Source organism: Anomalospiza imberbis, chromosome 12, assembly GCF_031753505.1.
Source record: "Anomalospiza imberbis isolate Cuckoo-Finch-1a 21T00152 chromosome 12, ASM3175350v1, whole genome shotgun sequence".
Lineage (NCBI taxonomy): Eukaryota > Metazoa > Chordata > Aves > Passeriformes > Viduidae > Anomalospiza > Anomalospiza imberbis.
The window spans coordinates 13,954,924-13,975,738 of record NC_089692.1 but is presented as its reverse complement, the minus strand read 5'-3'; the positions used below and the strand labels follow the sequence as shown (position 1 = coordinate 13,975,738).

General features: G+C 50.6%; 1 protein-coding gene across 6 annotated transcripts in view; it reads right to left on the bottom strand.

The window, feature by feature from the left end:
• The window catches only part of PLEKHG4 (pleckstrin homology and RhoGEF domain containing G4), a 92,432-nt gene continuing 71,617 nt past the window's right edge, over nt 1-20,815 (bottom strand). For 3 of the 6 annotated variants that reach the window (XM_068202918.1, XM_068202919.1, XM_068202922.1), the window contains exons 14-22: nt 9,235-10,175; nt 7,115-7,364; nt 6,458-6,547; nt 5,902-6,126; nt 4,896-5,066; nt 4,202-4,418; nt 3,485-3,601; nt 3,132-3,398; nt 1,971-2,568 (exon numbers count right to left, since the gene is read on the bottom strand). In XM_068202918.1, the coding sequence (XP_068059019.1) occupies nt 2,240-2,568; nt 3,132-3,398; nt 3,485-3,601; nt 4,202-4,418; nt 4,896-5,066; nt 5,902-6,126; nt 6,458-6,547; nt 7,115-7,364; nt 9,235-10,175 (2,607 nt within the window). In that variant the 3' untranslated portion in view covers nt 1,971-2,239. Of the gene's footprint in view, nt 542-1,751; nt 1,828-1,970; nt 2,569-3,131; nt 3,399-3,484; nt 3,602-4,201; nt 4,419-4,895; nt 5,067-5,901; nt 6,127-6,457; nt 6,548-7,114; nt 7,365-9,234; nt 10,176-20,815 lie in introns of those variants that run through there. The other 3 variants (XM_068202921.1, XM_068202924.1, XM_068202923.1) reach the window with 3 other exon arrangements.

Below are 20,815 nucleotides of genomic sequence, written 5' to 3'. Positions count from 1 at the left end.
TTTATAACAATGAAATTGCTTTTATTAGAATGAAAGTATTAAGCCAAGGAAATAAGTTATTGCTACGATAGACATATTTAGAACATATGGAAGGACGTTAAAACTTGAGCTTCAGGTCACTATAACCCCGAAACAGAAAGTTATACTACTTTTTTTAAATACCTCAATTTCTCTTCATGCCCTTCCAAAAACTTTATAAAATGTGCAGCTTATACAACAAATAGTAACAGAGTCACTTGTAATAAAAATCTGTACAACTCATAGCTTTAAAAATAATACTTTTTTTTTTTTCCCCAAACTGCTATGTTACTTATAAATATAGGGCTAATGAGTTTTAAATGCCCAAGGTCCCATCCAACACCAAAGCTATTACATTTAGTTGACAGAAGCCTTCCTGGGACTTCGTCTCAGGCAGAGGTCAGGTTTTGGGCTGTTTGAAAGAGCCTGATAATGGGCAAAAAATATCTTCGTGGATGAAGACTGTGTCCTTCTGCTGGTCAGAGGCCTGGGGTCTTCAGTGAGTTTGAAATGGCAATCAAACCTGGAACACAGCACCGTGCAATGGGTTAGACCAGCTGCACTCCTGTGAGATGGCAGGATCCCACAGGTCCCTCTGTCCTGGCCAGCAGTGACTTCACAAAACACTTGAAATCCACTGTTTGTCAGAGGTAAATTTTGGTGGGGAAAGAATGTTTTAGAGGAAGAGCCTTGCAGGAGAAGCACAGCTCTTCCCCTGTGTGGAGATCTGCCTCTGTGCCTCAGAACTCACCCAAAGGTTATGTGCTTCTGTCCCTACTGCTTCTGTGGCCATTACAAAAGTCTCATCTGTGACCCTCTAGAAGGGGCTCAGGATCTTAAATCTGAACCTTGGCTGGTTCTGTACAGCTGGTTCTGAACTCCTGCACCTGCAGGTCACGAGCCATGGGCCTGCATGGTGTCACACCCCACAGTGCCAAACCTACGAGCCATTCACCACCCTGTGCCTTGACCATTCAAACCCTAATCCTGCCTCTCTCACGCTTGCACCCCTCTGCTCCCTGTGAGAAGGGAGGCTCAGCCCTAAGGACAGAGGAAAAGGCTGAGACAAGAGCAGGCTGGTTTGAGTGGGTTCTGACATGACATATCAAGGGCTGCCAGCCACGAGCAGGAGCCCTGCTTGGCCGCAAGTCCTGTCAGGGTTCACCCTCCTTGGATCAACAGTTCCTCGCAGACAAGGCATCCTCCCAAAATCACTAAATACTGAAGCAACATCTGGAAGCTCCCTCAGAACATCCTGACCATAACCTAGCAGGCTCCTCTGCCTGGTGAAGTACCGTTTTCTTTGGAGGTTCAAAGAAAACTGTGGGACAAATCTGCCTTGAGGAGAATACTGTGATTCCCCAAGGCAGTTCAGAGGGACTAGAGCAGGATTTTGGCAAACAGCCACAAGAAACAGATTAGTGGTTAGACAGGTGGGCAGCATTCAGAGGAAAGCAGCTCATCTGAACACTAAGGAGGAGGTCAAGCACTACCTGAACGTGATTTTGCTTGTTGTGCTTCTGCAAGGCAGAAAGCATGAGACCAGCTGTTCAGAGTGTGGCTCCATGGGAGCTGCTCCTCTGTAACCAGATGAATCAGAGCCTCAGACACCAGTCAGGAATGCATGGGGAAAACTCAGAGGAGCTGAGGGTGAGGTTCCCCTGACTCAGAGCTATGGACAAACCTGACCAGCACTCAGAACTGCTGGAAAATCCCCTGCAGGAGCTACTTACAACAACTCCACTTCCTGAGGCGGGGCCGAGGGGCTCACACTATTCTTGAGGGACTTATGGTGACCTGGCCTGCTTTCTGCAGAAGAGAGAAGCCAGCGTTAGTATGGGGTTAGAGGACAACAGCATCAGGACAGGCTCTAGTGGGAAAGGAAGCAACTGAGAACTCCCAGGAACACACCGGCATCACAGAGCAACAGGCTCCCACTCCTCCATCTCATCATTCCCCAAAAAAGGCCCAAACCTCCCAAGAAAGGAGCTTGGTAGCATGTGCAGCAGACCTCCATCCATTCTAGGAGGTTATTTATGTACCCCAGCCCATGGCAGCATTATAGCTCCTCTTTGTGCAACATCTCCTCCTTGTGCAGCCTCCAGCACTGCAGGTCCTTTCCAGCTCATCTCCTCAGGGATCTTGGCCACCGCAGGGGTGGCTCCTGCACCAGAGGGCTCCCGCCCGCCCCAGAGGATGCGAGTCTCTGCAAGAGGAAATGTCACTTCCCCACAGTCACCCCAAGCCCAAAAGCAGCATCTTCGGTCCCCCTGTGAGAGGCAGTGGCTTGAACTGGAGAGGCAGTTACAGGAGCAGGCAAAGTGAAGAGAGTGTTTTGGCTGCTTGCACTTACTGCAGAAATGTACTGGCTGTTTGTGAACCTGGGTCTGCCCTCCATGGCAGAGCTGTGTTGTGGGCCTACGGGCATATAAGAGGGCGAGCCCATGTCTTCACAGAAGCTTTCCTGTGGGACGCTGGAGACACAGCCACTGTCGGAGCCGCTGGAGCCAGTGGCTGACATGCAGTGCGATGACTCTGAGCTCTCTGTTGCTGGGGAAAGAGAGGAAGGTCATGCTAATAACCACAACTTTGGGCTGCATACAACCCATGCCACATACGCTTGATAACGTACCTGTCTGCAAAGGCAATGGCCACACAAGCCCACAGATCAGCCACAGACAGCCAACACAAGGAAGAAGAGTTATAATGATGCTGGTGATTGGTATGGGCTGGCCAACAAAGTTCACACAAGGGAAGGCAAAGGGTGACAGGGCCAGGATGGTGAGGGCGAAGGACAGAGCACTTCATACCAGAGGGGCAGGGACACAAGTCCCCAAGACCACAGCAGTATCTATCACTACACAGCACCAAGCCTGCCATGGGTACAGCTGCAGCTCAACAGGTACTTTATAACCCCTGTATTTGAGCTAACTCCCCTCATGGAATCTGAGACAGAGCTGGCATAGAAAGGCAGGACCCTCATGCCCTGGTCTGGGTAGGAGACAAGGACTGCCATGACCCCAGCAAGCCTGGTCTGACCACACAGCACAGAAAAAGGTGCAAGGATGAGCCCAGACATCCCAGGTGCTGCAGAGCAGCGGGGCTGTACGTACTCATTGAGGGCTGGCTGCTCGTCTCGTGCTCCAGCTCATCTTCCTCAATGCAAGTGCCGATGTCAAAGGGGCGCCTGGGGGCCAGGACTCCTGGCAGCAGAGCCTGGTCCAGGTACATGTGGAGGTTGAGGGGCCCCAGCAGGGAGGAGGAGGAGGAAGGGGTGTAGGTCGTGGGGGTGCTGCCGGTGGAAAGCTGCGTCTGTGTCCTCTTGAAGGGGTTGGAATGGTCAAACAGAGACACTGCAATTGAGGCTCTGGTCCTGGCACCTGCCAGAAAACATACAAAAAAATCCCTGAGAACCAGTCCTGCCTCACTCACATGGATCAAGGGGGAAGGGACAGCTGGCACCTACCTCTGCCTTTCATGATGTAATCAATAGCACGGTCATTAATAGCTGCCTCACTGGGTTTGATATCCAGGAACGGCTTGTTACCCACACCCATGGAGACCATCTCCTGCATACGGATTTCTGGAGAGGAAGAGACCCACAGCCACATTGTGAGGCTGACCCAACCCAACCCAACCCTCCCCACAGGCTTTATTCAGCCAGAGGTTAGAGCACTCCTGGGCTGGGCTGTTTCTGAACTGCTGAGATTAGATCTCTTCTCCCCTTCCTCCCCTCCCCAGTGCTGTGGAGTCTCCAGGAACAAGCAATCATGCCCTGCTCCAGCCAAGTAGCTCAGTGCCATGCCACCTACTAGAGTCCTGCCAAGCGGGAAATCCGTGGGGGACAGGAGGGACTTGGTCAGCATGATCAGTGAGCTCCAGTAGTGGCCTAGATCACAGGGAGACCAACAAGTCTTTCAGGGCCACAGCCTGTGCTCACAGGACAGGGAACCCTGACCATGGATCTTCTGTTCATGGAGAACAGGTGGGTGTCTACAGTCATATAGAGCTTGGACCAGTTGAATTCCCTGGGGATGAGGGGCAGGAAAGGGACATGCCCAGCCAAGCCCAGCACATGCTCCTGAGGCTGCATGCTGGCACACAGCTGCTTGCTGCACAGAGCTGCCTGGTAACAGGATCCAAACCTACTCAGGACAGCATGAGCTGAACAGGGCTCCCGCACCTTTTGCGGCACAGAAGGAATTCCAGGAAGGAATCACACCTTTATTGCGGGCTGCCTGCTGCCACAGGATTTTGGCAATGTCACTGGTCCAGGCCTGCTTAGTCTCAGCTGAGCTGGCCTGGAGGATGTAGGTGTCACTGGACTTCCGCCTTCGGAACCAGATCTCAAAGCGCAGGCCGCTGTCTCCAGAGTTCTCCGTCAGACCAATGTCTGCAGTCTGTGAGGAAAAGGAAAAGCAAAGCATAAACGAGGCTGCATCAGGAGCAAAAAGAGTAAGCTGCTCAAACCTTGTGCTAGAGCTACCCCCAGCTTGGCAGACCTAAGAGGAAGGAGCCTGAGGGTCTGGAAAGCAGCAGGTATGTCCTGGACACAGGTGAGCACAGACAGCTCAGGCAATTCCTAGTGTTCCATCCAGAATTACCACCACTTCCCTGCCACGTACACGCTGCCTTTCCCCCATACTCCACAACCCTCAGAAAATGCTGGTCCCACATCTCACAGCACAGAGGGCCTAGGCATTAATGAGTGAAGCATTCCCTTCTGGCTTCACCGCATGGTCTGGAGGAGGCTTAGAAATGGTGGGAGCAGCTCTTCTGCTGAAGGTGCTCCTGCTTCCCATTTCAGAGATATGTGCCATGGGGAAACCAGCCATGGACACCTCCCACACAAGAGGGAGCTGCAGGGCTGCCCTTACCTTGAAGGAGCGCTTGTAGATATACACATCAAAGCCACCCTCGATCCTCTTGGGCTTGCTGAAGAGGATGAGGTCCTCAAAGAGGAACACGTGTCGCTGGCACTTCCTGCGGCCCAGCCAGATGGTGAACTCGTCCTGCCGCACCAGCTGCCCCTGCTCCTTCAGGTTTACCTGGACACGAGAGGACATACTCATAAGACTCCACCAGCATGACCCAGGCAGCCCTAGATCTGGACTTGGAGAGTATGGTCCCATATGGCTGTAGCCCAGGTGGTGAAGAAGTGGCAGCTACCTGACATCTTAAGAGGGCTCTCGAAGAAGTCAGGCTGCATGGCATTGCTGGGGACCACATCAGGCTGAAACAACTGGCTCCAAGCTCAGGGGAGAGCTGGACCTTTCTCCTATGTGTAACCCACAGACGACCCTCTTCTGTCTCCCTGTGCAGATCTGTGACAAACCTCTGAAATGGCAACCACAGGCAGCAGCCAGAGCTTTCTCTTGGGGAGGAAATGAGTTCCATCCACTGTGAGGAGCCCATCTGGGTCAGAAGGCCAGCTCCTCAGTTCTTCCTGATCCAGACTGATCCGACTCCACCCTGAGCCCTGGGGTTTCTCCTTCTACAGTGCTGCACTTTGCATGCCTCTCCAACTCCCATCTAGTTGATTTTGCCCTACTCTTGGCATTGGCATCACTTTGGATTCCTTCTTGCAATCTGCCTGACCCTCTTTTGACAGCTCAAGAGATGAAAGGTCCAAAGCAGCCTGCAGGATGCCATCTGCAAGGGCTGCGAGGCTGCCTCCCATCACTGGTAAGCAACTGGGAGCATGTTTATGACAAGCAGCTCATCCAGCCTCAGCATTCCTGCTATGCTGTACTGGCGGACAGAACTCTGATCACTGGGGGAACCTGAGGGGAGGCTCACTGTACAATCCAAAGATCCCAAGTCTAGAGGAGGGGAGTAAGTGTGGCTCTGCTCCCCTGGGCAGGGGAAGACACTGGAACGTACGTCACAGTCACGGATGGCATCCATGGCCAGCAGGTCATTCCCATGCCGGAGCTGAAACTTCACCATCTCCTCAGCAGCACGGAGATAGCCCAGCTCCTGCTCTTGTGCCTCACTGCACTCCTTGATCAGGTCCTTCAGAAGTAGGGCATATTTGCTCATCCGCTGGATGGGCTTCAGCAGGTAGGAGGCCAGGTCCATCTTATCCCCCAGCTGCACCTGCTTGAACTGAGAAATGCAGCAGAGTGAAGGCAGCAGCTTCCCCAAGGAGAACCCTGTGCCTCCAGGCAAGCACTGACACCTCCTGACTGGGGTACTCAGGGAAAATGAGTACTCTTGGGGAAATGTAAAGCCACAGGGCCAATGCTGCTGTGTGCTGGGTTTCTTTCCCAAGCCCTCACTGCACTTCTGCCCTGTTCCCTCCATACAGCTGTGCAGAGAGTTGTGCCAGGGAAGCAGAGGCAGCATCGAGCCCGCCTTAGGCAGGTAAGTTGGCTTTGCTTAAACAGATCAGTGACCAAACACGCTGAGCAATCCTGATACAGACAGTGGAACTCACCTTGAAGAAGGTATTCCCATGGCTGGCCAGCAGCGAGTCTGACTTCGGCTTGTTCTTGCTATACAGCGCATACATTCCAAACTGGTCTTTCTGCAGAAGAGATCCATCCTCGAGTGAGACCCATGCACCCAGGACATAGTGACAGCCACGACCCCGGCAGGTTACTCTAGTACTTCTGCCTCTCTCACACTGCACCAGAGCCTCCTCTGATATGAGGAATAACTTTGTTTCAAGCTCACTAAGAGCCAAGGAATGTTCTTGCCTTCCTACTCCCAGAGTAGCTAGGACTTTTTGATTCATTGTTCTGCTATCCCTAGCCTCTTCCATACCCCAATAGTCACCTGGTACTATTCACGCCACACAGCAGCAAAATGCATGGGGCAGCTGACCTTAAGACCTGTGTCCCTGTGCATCTGCCCAGCAGCCCTTTTCTCCCAGAGTTGGTCTGTACCTCTCTGCTCACTCTAGTCATTACCTCTGACACCACAGACAGAAAACATGTAAGGGATGTCCCTGGAGAAACAGATGGGCTTTAAGGAGCAGACATTTTGTTTCCCTGGCAGTGTCTCTTGGCAGCAAAGCACAACATGAAAGGCACAGAAACCAAGCTCATGTCTGGAAGAGCCTGTGCCCGGGGGCAAGGTGCTGGTGCCTTACGTGTCGCAGGAAGCAGTGGCTGACCCTCAGTGGGTGGTTGCAGCAGCTCTCAAGCTCTCGAAGGAAGTATTGGCTGTGGAAGTCATAGAGTTTCTCCAGGTTTCCAAAAATGACGCTGCGCTTCCCACGCAGGTCCTGGGGGAGGTCAAGGCGCTCCATCTCAGGGAAGTAGCTGTCGATGATGTAGCGGAGTGACCGCACGTACTCCCGCTCCGTGGTTACCATCTCATCGATGATGTGCCGCAGTTTGCTGCAACAGGAATCACTCGGCCTTGAAGGGACCCAGGCTGCAGCAGGGCTACAGCAGCCAGAGTGCCTGCAAAGCACTGGACTATCGCTACAGAAGCTGTCTCTAACACCCAACATAGAAATGAAATGAACCTTGGCACAGTCCAAGCTCAGATACACAACTGTCTATGATAGCTCTGACCCTGAGCACTGACAGGACTCAAGGGAATAGCATGAAGCTGTGTCAGGGGAGGTTGAGGCTGAGGAAAAGGTCCTTCACCCAGAGACAGGGTGGTTAGGCACTGAACAGGCTCCCCAGGGAAGTAGTCATGGCACCAAGGCCTGTCAGAGCTCAAGAAGCATTTGGACAAAGCTCTCAAGCACACAGTGTGATTACTGGAGTAGTCCAATGCAGTCAGAAGTTGGATCAATTATCCTTTTGTGTCTCACTTTCAGCTCAGGATATTCTGTGATTCTAAGGACTCAAGAAGGGAGTGCCCAAGGCTGGCTGTGATCCTGACCCAAACTCAGCAGGACATACACCCCTGGGCCCATTTAGCCCCTGCGTGGGACACAGTGGGCTGCTCTGTAGATGGCTGCTCTCCTGAAACAACAGTGACTGCAGAAATCACAGTAACTTCTGTGAGGAGTCGGCCTGATGACTAGAGACTGTGAGAAGCAATGTTAACCCTGGAAGAACAATAGCTCTAGACCTAGGTGCTGTTGGGCTTGTCCTAGTAAAAGTGAGAGAGTAAAACACTTCATCAGTGAACAGCAGTTCCTAGCATGGGTTGCTCTCACATATCTCAAAGGATGCCTCTTAGGTACTCGGTTTCCACTGTGAGGCAGTGTAGCACCAAACATAACTACTCCAGTGTGCCCCTGCCTCCCCTGCACTTCAGCTTTCCCTCAAGTCAACTCCTCTGGCTGTTCAGAGAACAGAGCAGTGGGACTGTCTCAGCACCCACGGACGCGGGAGGCCTGCTGCACTACTCCCTTGAGAAGCAAAGTGGTCACCCTGCTATCTGCTGGTGGTGCACATTCTCTGCCATGAGCTTTTCTGGGTATTCCAGGATATCGGAGCCCCCTTCTGGAAGATTTCAGTGTCCCCAGCCATTTCACTCAAGAGCAGTAACTGTGATCCCCCAGCATCCAGCACTCTGTCCTCATCTCTGTCATTAATTTTTTTACTTATATTTTAATAATTTCCAGTGAGAGCAACTGAAAGACCTGCCTGGAGACCCTTTGTCAAGAACAGCTCATATCCCTGGGATCTTGAAAACACAGGCACACATTGTAGTACGACAACAAAGTTGAGATTCTCGAGGATAGAGAAGGAAAACAGCACAAATGCCAGCTTTTGGACACCCAGAGATTTCAGCCCCAAAGCACAGTACAAACACTCTCTTACCAGTAAAGCTGCTGTCACAAGGTGCTGGATGTGCCTCCCTACCAGTCTGGGTACAGCACTCCCAAAAGTGTGGGGGATGATGCCCTGTGCTTCTGCTCTCCCACTGCACCTGTATTCCTGGCTTTGTTAGGCCCCTGAATACTGTTTCTGTAATCCCTCATCCTCCAATGGAGGCAATGTTCAGAGACTCCCTCTCCTGTCTGGGAACTGAACTTTCCCCTCCTAGAGGAATCATACCGTGAGGGAAGAGCCACAAATCCCATTTCTCTGTCACCCCACCAAGGAAGGTGTCAGATTATGTGGGGACATCCCTGTGGGCTTGCTCAGCATCACATACACATATGCAGGGAAGCTGGAGCTACATCTCCATCTGTCCTGTAACCAGTGCCAAAGTAACCAGCACTACAGAGCTCCTCTAACCTCTGCTGGCTGCCTTCTCACCACCCTGAGAAAGAGAACACCAAATGTCACAGACACTTACCTGCCCCAGCTCTTGGCTTCCGACCCGGAGAGGCAGCCCCTCTGTCCCTCCAGCAGGCAGTCTGCAGCCCAGCTGCTCACAGTGGGCTGCCGCAGAGCGAACGTCCTGTCCACCAGCTCAGTGCTGCTCACCTCCAGCCCCTTAATGAACACGCCGGTGTTGCCGTATCTGGCCGGCTCGCTCCTCTGGCAGCTGGACCACAGGCTCTCACCATAAGGCAGGTCAAAGCTTTGGGCCTTCCGGAGGACCTTCCTGGGAGGCAGCTTCCCAGGGACTGGAGTGGATGTAGAAGACTTCACCTCTGGGGTTTCTAATATGCTCTCCAGGTTTGTCTTTTCTTCAGGCAGCGTTGGAGACTTACAAGCCCTGCTGGCAAAAGAAATTCTGCTTGAGTGAGGACTGGGGCTGAGAGCAGCTTGGCAGACAAATACTTCCCCAGCATCGACATCACCAGGGCAGCTCAGGGAGGGTGAGGGAGCTTTCTCCCTAGTCCACTCCAGAGAGCTGTTGGTTCTGTTGTAGCCATGAGATGTACTCTGAGTCCTGTCCCAGTGGGATCTGGAGGTGGCCCCCTCAGAGTGCCTCCGGTGGGACAGAGTGCCAGTCTCACTGCCAGCCTGGGGCTGCTCCCCGACAGCTGGGTTGCGGTCTGACAGCAGAGACTTCCTTGTTCTCAAGGCTGCTTCGAGTTTCTTTTCAAAAACCAGTTTGGTCTCCTGGCATTTAGACCATGCAAATTTCCACTGCTTGAGCCCCTTGTCACTCTTCAGCTCACAGGCCAGCTCCTTCATCTCCTGGAACCGGGCAGCACTGATGTCCGGGTGCTGCCCCTTGTAACTCTCCAGGCACTTGATCACATCTGCACAGTGCTCAGCGGAGCTGCAGTCCTCCATGCTGATACAGGCAAGGTGTCGCATCCCTTCCAAGGCCCACTCGTACGCCTGCAGAGCGAGAACAAAAAGCAACAGCCAGTCAGAGGGACTCAGTGAAGAACAACCCTAATTCAGTGTCTGAAGATAAGAGAAAGGATCAGTGTCTGGCCACCACAGTTCCTTGAGTGTGGGGGGGCGGGGGGGGGGGGCTGCTATTGTCAATGGGGCTTAACAATTCAGCAAAACAAACAGCCCCTTATGCAAAGGGCTTCAGCTGTGCTGGCTGCTCTGCCACAGCCCCAGCTCCCCACCAGGTCCCTGTGAGTTGGTGCCCACACTGCTGGGCATGTTTGTCCTCTCTGGGCAGGGGGGCCCAGGGAAAGCTGCTGCTAAGACTGTAGGAATTCACACCTCAGTGTGGCCCTGCTCAGTATAAAACCTGGAACTCTCTCTCCTCTTTTGCCCAGCCACTTTCACCACTGTCAATCAGGACAAGGTCAAGGGGTACCAGTAAGCTGCAGCAATAGGACTGCTGCTCCCTACACTGTTTTCCTGGAGCTGATAGCACACAGAAGCCACAGCTGGGCTCTGTGGATCACCCCAAATGCTCTGACCCATCCTTGCAGCAAGGAAGAATCTGAAACCGTGCAGCTTGTGCATTTTCTGTGCCTGCTGGCAGCTTGTGTGGTGTACTGTGTTCTGCCTGCCTGGCTCTGCTTGCCACTGCACTACATGCTTGTGCTCGTTAGTCAAATACTGAGCTCAGCAGTTTATTTCTAATACTCCAGGAATGCTGGAAGCAGCTTCATGAGGCTTAACTCTAGCAGTGGTGCATATACTGGCCTTGCTAAAACAGTTCTGTTGCATCAGTCAACCAAGAGAAGTGGGAGAAAATGTGGTCCAGTGGGACGAATACAAGGGAAGAGTGAGTGTCTTATCACCATGGAAAGAATGGGGCTCAGCACCAACACCTGTCATCAATCAAAAGCAGAAGAAAGGCAAACATCTGACTTAGGCTCATAAGCCACCATTTTCTCTATAAAGCAGAGATGGTAAGATTTAATGATAGAGTAAATAAGATGTGACTAACTGCTGTAGGCCTGGCTAAAGAATTTTAATGGTCATCAGTGAACACACAGGGTTATTTGTTGAAATCAGATACACAAGGTGGGGAAAACACCCTGGACAGGGCTGCCTGGCATCTTCTGCCAACTGCCCAACATCAGAGGATGTGCAGAAACACCACTGGATGCCCGGAAGTGAGCCAGACCATCTCTACCGCTTGACCTGTCAGGCCCTGTGTACCTGCAGAGAAACAACACTCATTATTAGTGCCAGGAACAAAGTGACTGGTTTTTCCGTTTTCCATTTCCTGAGCAGCCTCACTGTAGCAACCTTCACTCAGAGTTTAAATAATTTACTTTTATGCAGCTTTAGACATCAAGAAAATCTACCCAAGCTTTATGCAAGCAGACATCACATCCCCATCAGGGACATGGTGGTCAAACAGATCAGGTGCCAGGCTCACTCTCTGCTGGTGACAGAGACAGGCAGGGCAGAAGGTATTTCATTCACATGATGTTCAGTCCCTGGATGGGGATGGCTTTGACAGCCAAACGCTGCTGTTTGTAGGAGAGCAGAATGCCAGCACAGCCTGCAGCCTGAGCAGCTCCCACAGCCATCCACATTCCCTTCTGAGCTGCAGCTGCATGGCGTGCGTGCAGCCAGCCCCATTACTCATGCGGAGCAAGGAGCTGCTTCAGAAACACCAGCAGCTGCTCAGGGAAAACGCTTCTCAGCGCCACACAACTGCAGCACAGGACAATCCAAAGAGCAAGAATCCCCTTTCCTCCCACTGCCCTGCCTAGAGCTGCAACAGGCCCCTGACCTGCCTCTCTCTTGATCCAGGCTTTATGCTCCAGACATGCCCACTGCTGGCAGCCAGGAGGAGTGTGCAGAGGCAGAAGACACGTCAGATTCTGGCGGGAATCCACATTTATCCTCAATGCAGAGGTTCTTCTACTTCCTGGAGGTGGAAGCATTTCAAGGCAAGGTGAATCCCCAAGCCCAGCAGATCTGCACAGCAGTGACAGATGGCCTATTCTGCTGTGGGGTTTTGAGCTGCCCACTCCAGCTGTACGCAAACCAACACCAACCCCTTACAGCTCTGCCCAGAGCAAGGGCTGGCCATCCGTCTGGGCTAAGAAAGGGCACATCTCACCTCTCTGGCTGTGGAGGTCAATGGGTGACTCCCACTAAAGGCTGCATGCTGGCTGCCTTTTGCTCAGTGATGGGAAAAGCTGAGCTCAAAAGACACACAGGGCTGTCAGAGAGGGTGCTGAGAGCAATGTGCAGGAGAGGGACATCCAGCAGGCCTGCGCGGACTCTACAGTGACCAGTCAGGAAGGCAGATGCCCTGTGAAGGCCTTATCTAAGGCTGGGCTACTCTTTCCATACACAGATAGGAGAGAGAGAAAAGAGACTTATTTCCTGGAAACTCTGCAGATCTGCATGTGATTACTGTAAGGAGGGATCAGGGCTGCAAAAATCACACAGAATAGCAGCCCCACCACCCCTCATCTTCATATGGTCTCTGTCCGTTCTTGGCAAGGACACCAGGGCTGAGCAGAAATGACTCTCAATCTCGACGGCATTTGCTTCCATCACCAGCGCCTGTTGTAGGCCAGCAAATAGCTCAGCTCTGTTCCCTTCACAATGGAGAAGCCCTCCACATCCTGCAGCTTTGCTTGGTAACATGCTAAGTGACCACCAAGGCTTTATTCACTCACATCATCCGCTTCAATTGCCCCTTTCTGCACATAAATGGCAATCCTCTCCAGGGACCAAGTGTGCCCCCACCCTCATGCAGGCAGGGGTATTGCTGTCACCTGTCCCCCAGTAAGGCTGCAAACAACACTCAGCCAAGCCAGGATACAGCCCTCTGGACGAGGGGCTTTTGGGGAGCAGGCAGCCCTACATTTTCCCTGCAGAGCTACAAGAGCTGTTCAGATAAAAGGAGGCACCTGTGCACAGGGAAGCTGAAATCTTCCCAACCACGTCTGGAACCAGGCAGGAAAGAGCCTGTACCTCAGCTTTTGATCTTTACAGGCAAGTTGTTACTGAACCTCTCATTACAGGATTAAAGACAAATGTGCTTCCTGCATACGCAGGACTGACCTATCCCACAACAGGCACAAGCAACAGGTTGGTCCTGCCAGGCTGCCCAGGGCTCTCAGGGATCTGCCATGCTGTAAGGAAAAGCCAGGGACTTCACTGGATTATGGTGCAACCCTCACTCATCATCCTCTGCTGGTCTTCTGATCATTTCACCATGGACAAGGCTTGCAGCACACTGAGGACAGGAGCTCCTGGAGTCAGTTGGTTTTGGCACCACTTAAGTACCATCTGCAAACACAGGCCCAGAAAAGTTGCTCAGCCCTGGCTCAGGGCACACTGCCAGCACTGAAAGCCTTCCAGGGGTCCTGGATCCTCACCTGAGCCACCACTCAGAAATTACACCTCCCCAACCCAAATCTATCACAATCCTATCAGATTCATTGCATACTCAAGGTTAAGTGACCTCTAAGACACATTCTGGGTAGCCAAAGAGGAAGCAGACACTGTGCATCTCAGACATATGCCAGAAGGGGCAATTTCAGAGGGCCCGTCTTTGTCCAAACCTCCTTTGTCCATTCCTGTGGGGAGATGATGACAGTAACTATAATTTCTTTACAAATAGGAAACTGAGTGTCTGCATACGCAGAGGTAGGCAGATCAATTCTCTGCAGAAGAAAAAATGCCCCCAGGTGGGTAACTAACTCTGCTGTGAGAAGGTTTCCTTTGGAATCTCAAGTGCCTGCAAAGTGCATCTTGAGACAAGGGTGATGGAAAGTCAAGACTGGCCCTGGTGGGAGCAACAATACAGGCAGGGATGGAATCATGCTTGTGGGTACGATGACTGAAGCACAGCAACAAGACAGACCAAGTTTCTCACTCTTCTGTGGTGATGTCCCAGGACTGGAAGCCCCCATCTCCCTTGCTCTCTACAGCTCAGAGAGGGGGAAGCAGCACAGCAGCTGAAAACACTGCCAAGGACAGCAAAAAAGAAACTGACATAGACAAACCCTGATCCAGCTTGGTGCAGCTCCTGCATCCAGGCTCTGCTCCACTCTGCTGTTTCTCAGTGAGACATAACTGACTGTAAGTGTCTGTGGAAAGAAACAACTACACAGCCCCCCATTTAACCAGACCTCCTCTCACCACCACTCTGCTCATTTTAAAAGCCCTTAACTTCAGCTGTGAGCTTTAAGAAAAAAGAGGAGGTTAGCTTGCAGCAAAAGAGGCAAAACTGGTGCAGCCAGAAAAAACAGAAGTATCACAGGTACTGCTGTGAACTAAACAAAGCACTTCCCAACAGCTATGCAGGGTGCCACACAGGCACTGAGTCCTGCAGCTGCCCTGCTCTGCTGGTCACCCACGGCCTTGGTACCGACCCAAGTGGAGCTCAGACACCAATTGCAGCACTCCCAGCACAGGAGTAAAGAGTGACAAGGACTCACCAGAACACCATTCCAAAGTAAATGCAGCTCTATTGCAAGAAAATGCTACTGTCATTAGAGATGCTCATTTGGGCTTATTCTCTCTGAAGTCCAACATGGCTGTAGGTTGATTTGAAAAGTGACTCCTGATTATAACTGGTATGTCCCTTGTCACAGGCTGCTGCATGCACAGTGTTAGCAGAGACCCGTGGCTGAAGACTGCCTAATATGCTGACAGTTCAGAAGGACCATGATTTAAAAGCTATTTTACATCAAAATATACTGAAAGCAAAATTACCCGTGCTTACCTTACTTACCCACAAGAACTGTCAGCTGGCAAATGGTGACAAGCCTAACTCAGAGACCAAGCAACTTCAGCAGAAAGTGGTCAGCTCACCACACACTTAGTTGGATCTGCTTTAGGCTTTCCGCAGGCTCCCACCTACCAATACTAACAGCATCCATGAAGAAAGGAGCAGGGAAAAAGCAAGACTTCAGGATTTGCAGATGTTCCCTTGGCAAGTCTATCTGTTGATTAAAAATAGACTTCATCCTACCTTCCCATCTGTCCAGAGGGAGTCCATACCCTGGCTGTGCCCAGCTCTGTGCTGTACATTATCCCCTACAGCCAGACTGAGGCAGGGCCCCTGCTTCAGTGCATCTTCTCAGCTCTGATTATTCACAAGCAAATGCTGCTAGCCTAAATACCAGATTGGAGGGCCTGGTAACCAGAGACAAGGCAGAGGGGGAAGGGGCCGTGCTTCACACGAGAGCTACTGAAGTGTGCAGAGAACACCCTGACTGGGCACAAGCCAGATACTCCTTCACAGTGCAAAAAGACAGGAAGAGAAAGCATTCTAACTGACCCCAAATTCAAGCAAAATGCAAAGTAAAGTGCTACCCAACATGTAGGAGCTATGGAGGAAACACTGATCCCTCCTAGACATTGTGACACTTTTTCCACATCTCTAAGAGCCAAAGCCCCTGCTCACTTCTACCAAGATCTGTGGCTCCATGAGCAGGCAGCTCCACTCAGACACAAGAAACCATGTAATTTCAGAGCACAAGCATTTCAGAAAAGCCACCAAGTTAGAAGAAATCCCTTCTCTATGCAGAGGTTCACTGTTACTCTCCTACCCTTCTGTAGCAGACAACTCTTCCAAACTGCATTTGCAGCCCTGTCTGTGACACATTAGCAGCACAAACCAAACTAATCAAAACTGTGTCCTACATGGGATGTAGCTGGTAAAAGCTCAACTTTAAAGACTAAGAAAAAGACTCATGCTCTTGAAATGTAGAGCTAAACTATTTCTGAGTTGCTGTGTAGCTCAGAGTGTCTCCCCTCCTCCAAGGGAAAACAGACCACTGAAATCTTTAGTTTGCTTAAAACTAGCTGCTAAGGAAAATAAACTTTAAATCCTGTATTTGCATTTCTTCCAGTTACCAAGTGCCAGCTGCTGTACAAACACTGTGGGAGGGCAAAGGACGAGAGACCAGCACAAACTAGAAACTCCTTGGATTTAAGCATAAGAAAGGAGAACAAGCGGATACCCACAGCTGGGCAGGAAAAAACAACAAGGGGTCAGGGAAGTAGCACCTGTCAGGGTTGGTCTGGGCATGCCACAGTCCATGTACCATCAAAGGCTGCTCATTAGAGCAACGTGCTTGGACATCCTTTTGCAGCAGCACTCTTCAACAGAGCTCAAAAACCCCTCAATTTGCCCTCTGGGCAGCCAGGCATGACAAATCCAGGAGAGCCTAATTACAGGCAAATATAATTGGCTAAAATAAGATTGCACATGATTTCTGCTCTCTTGACGACAGCACGAGGACCCAAAGGGCAAATGTGGCTCGTTGTGCTGGAGCTGTCGTGCAGGACGCGTGCTTGCCCCTGTTTTCTCTAACTGCTGCCACTGCCAGGCAGCACCCAGGGGTGTCCATTAGAAACAGGGTGACTCACCTGATGAATCACAAGCAGCTACAATAACCCCTGCTTCAGAGCAACTCAGATTCCACAAGAGCAGCCTGTGCCAGTCTTACCATATATCTGTGTAGAGACACTCAACTTCGTATGTATGACATGCATTTCTGTATTTACTTGTGTATGTATGTATAAAATTACTCCCTAGGTAGCTGGGCAGCAAGTGGCAGATTTGCTTTCCTCAAAGCTCCAGAGTTTCTCATGACTGCCGCTTTGGGTAGATTCTGCACTGATTATTCTCCCCCTACTTTTCCGTCTCAACGTAGATATTTTCTCAACATTTAAAAGCTCCCAAGTCCAGAAGACCAGGGGCCAAGTTTGCTCCCAGTAAAACCAGAAACTTCAATGATTGCCTTTGCTGCAAACCAGCCTCTTCACATTTGAGGCACTGCCCATTTTTTCAGCAGCTTTGTTCACCAATGAGCCAAGAGCCTCATGTTACCAGCCAAGCTCAAGAAACAGTGAGATGTGTGAGTCACCAAAGCTGGAGCTGGCAACTTGCACAACAGCAAGAAATTACCCCATTCAGAGACTAATGTCACCTCCAAAGGTTTTTTGCATGCTTTGCTTTTGCATCTGTCCCGACAGTCACATCATCACGCTGTTCAAATACCCCACTGTAATAGCACCCCACAGACAAGTGTGGACAGACTGGACTGTGGTGGGTGTCTCCCCTCTGCCCTGGCTCCCTTTTAATGAGGTTCTTCATGCTCCTTGCTGGGGATTGCAAAACCTCCAGTATGCCCTTGGGCCTGCATGGAGAAAATGGGTGCTTTCTCTGTAGTCTTCATTTCACATCCTTTCCCTTGTGACAAGCTGAGCCAAACTCTGCTTAACTACTGCATGGTGTGCTGGGATCTCTCTGCACTGCACTTTGGGTGCTTGTGTCCTGGGAGATGTGGAGCTGAAACTGGATCTAGACACCCAGCAGGTTTACTGGGTCTCTCCTCCGCAGGGGAACTGACAATGCTGGAAACAGCTCCTTGTTTTAAGAGCACACCAAGATGTACTTAGAGGGTGCAAAGCCCTGCAGAGCAGCCGGAGGAGCCTCGTGTCAGAGGCAGCGGGTGCTTGGGAGAATCCTGTCCATATGTCCAAGGCTTTGATATGCAGATTGAGCCATTGTGAGCTTCAGTTCCATCTGTACACTGAGGGGAGCTTCATGACCAGATTGCTTGAACAGATCTATTTAACTCCCATGACTAAAGGGAATTCCAGTCTCCAGGAGGATCCAAGCATCCAGATGGATGCCAGCACACAAAAATTCAGAAAACCTGTCACCCTGTGCAGCTTCTATCCCAAGATTAGAGGGAAAAAGAGAACCCAAACTTTGCACTGCACACATGCACAAGGCTGGGCCCAGCTGAAGGGAGTTCTCTGCTGGCATCAGATCTCACACCTTAAGAACACACATTCCCCTCACACCTCTGCTGCAATGCGAGCTGGGAAATCCCTAAACCTGCTGGGTGGAAATGCTGTTTCCCTGCCACAACTGACTGGCTCCCATTGTGGTGATCCTGCAGGAGATTTGAATACACCTGACAGAGGCCCAAGTCTTTCAGATAACTATCAATTTATGCTCATGGCAGCCAAGGACACCGAGGAATTTTCACACCGAGGTGCTCTGACAACCAAGGCTGAAGGTGGTTTCAGCATGTCAGGCATTACTCCCTGCATACATGCAGTGGCAGAACATGCTGGCACTCCTTGGATCACGAAAGACACATGAAGGGCAAATACCCTACATCCCAGCATATACTACACACTGGCTGGCTCCCTCAGACTCTTCTTCCTGCTGTGTCCTCCACTGAGGGGAATTTGGCCAGCACAGTAGGAGGGAGAAGGACCCCAGACGAACCAAGGCTTTGCCCCTCTGCACATGTCACAAACACATCACAGACCTCATACTGCACTAAAGCATTGCCTGAGGTGTTGGGACAGGTGCTCAAAAGCGTCTTAACCCAAGAACCTCTCACCTTCAACTGCAAATTGTGCTTGGATTTAGCACATGACAAAAACCTAATTAATTCACTGCTGCTGCCCTGTAACTCTGAGGGACAAATGAGTCTCACACCTATGTTGTGCAACCAGAAAGGAGCACTGAGTGCTGGTGCTAACTACTATTTAGCTTTTACCTCCTGCCACAGAGCTTGCCAGGGCTACAGGCACTGCTGTGCTGCCCATTTGAAAATACAGTTTTTGGTGAAACATAGCAGAAAATAAATCTAGCACCAGTAGAGCTAGGAGTGATTTACTGAAGAATTCGTAAGACAGAACAGTTTCCAAATCACTAATTTTGCAAGACAGAAAAATCTGATCTGTAACAGATCAGATTTAAGTGTTCAGGACTTCTTGTTTGTACAAGAGGGCTATCTCCAAGGCAAAACAGAAACTTTCTAATGCATGAATACACTTTGATAGGAAAGTAAACACTAGATGCTTTTTAACCTTGCAAGAAGATTTCTCCAGCAAAAACCTGGCAGGAAGGAAAGGGGAGAGATTTCACGCATTAACCTTGCATGAACTCTGCCAGAGGATCGATTTTCCTTGAGGCTCATTCCCCCAACTGCTTCAGGCTGTGCATGAAAAAGGACACCCCTGAAATAGGAGAACAAATCAGACTAGATGTCTGTCTAGGGGCACGACTTTACAGGCCTAACTGAGGAAGGAGAGAGAAAGAGAGATGAGACAGCTGCTGTCAGACAATGCTGAAGCCAGACAACAGTGGCTTCCCCTAAAACAGCACAGTAAATATTCCTCTCCCATGCCTTTTGGATTTCCTTTCATCATCCTGAGAACTTGCATCAGTAACAAGATCAAAACTGTTATTTGGGAATGTTGTGCAGACCACCCCCAGAAAAGCAAAGACAACCTCTGCACAGAGGTGTAGAAAGAATAGTGCATGTTAAGTCCCAGCGATTTTATTACAAACCACAGAAAAATCTCTCTTGCTTCAAGGTGCTGGGGGGCAAAACCATGTTCTGACCCGTGCAGAACTGCTGGCAGCATCATGGAACAGGGACCTATGTCTCTGTTTACAGTAAGTACGCTAGAGTAAGGATACAGCAAATGTCTTTTTTCCACCTTGGTGCTAAGCTCTACTCTGCGCTTCTCCAAGCACATTCCCAGAGCAGGGAATCATAGCACCCTTTCAGTAAAATTACTTCTCAAACTGTGCCAAACAGCCTGCTAAAAAAAAACAAAACAAAAAAAAAAAAAAAAAAAAAAAAAAAAAACCAAAAAAAACCCCCACACTTTCAGGCTGCAGACATGCAGACACCAGGATCCTTTCCAGCTTCCCACAGATCAGCATTCACAACCCTTCTTTTTTCATCAAAGGCTAAGAAAAAAGAAGCATCAATAATTTATCACCTGGAAGGGACATTTTTCCCTCAAAAAAGATCATCTGTAAAATTGTATCTGGTACATAATCAGAAATGAAACACAGCAGAAAACAAGGTATTAGCAAGTCTGTGTTCTGAAACGTTTGGGGAGAAGTTAGAGATAACATTTGTGGAAGGCAACTTATTTAGCACACTGGATTTCTGCTGACAAATCTAAGACCAGATCCATCTCTGGAACCTGGGAGTGCTGTGCCAGCAGGTCTCAGTCACCTGGGGAGCAGGAACCCAGCAAACCTTGGAACAGTCCAGGAGAGCAGCCCCTTCCTGTGCTGTCCATAACATTTGACAGAAGTCCTGGAGGCTGAGAGGTACCACCTGCCCTGCACATACATCCAGTCAGTCTGCAGCACTCAGCCCTTGCAGCAACTTCTAGCTGCAGGTAAATTATGCCCACTGAAATGATCATGCAATAACTTCTAATAAAGAGAAAGAGGAACGGGCACTGCTCTACTACAGACAGCGCAGCCCTGGGATTCAGAGGGACCATGCAAAGATGCCCACAGCCCACGGGGTTCTGTCTGAGCGCACAAAAGCCGCACACAAAGCACTCTGATTCATGCTGGATGCACACAGACACGCACAAGCAACTGAGTGAAAAGCCTTCTCTACATTGTTTCCAAACAATATCAACACAGCTCACACGTCAGCCGGGCCTCCGCACACTTGGTACTTACAAGAGGGTTTGCTGTGTCCGTCTGCTGCCGGAGCTGGGACGGGGTGATTGCGACTTGGAGGGAAAGGTGCATGGAGATGTGCAGAGAGGCGAGAGCGATGGGAAGAAGGGCC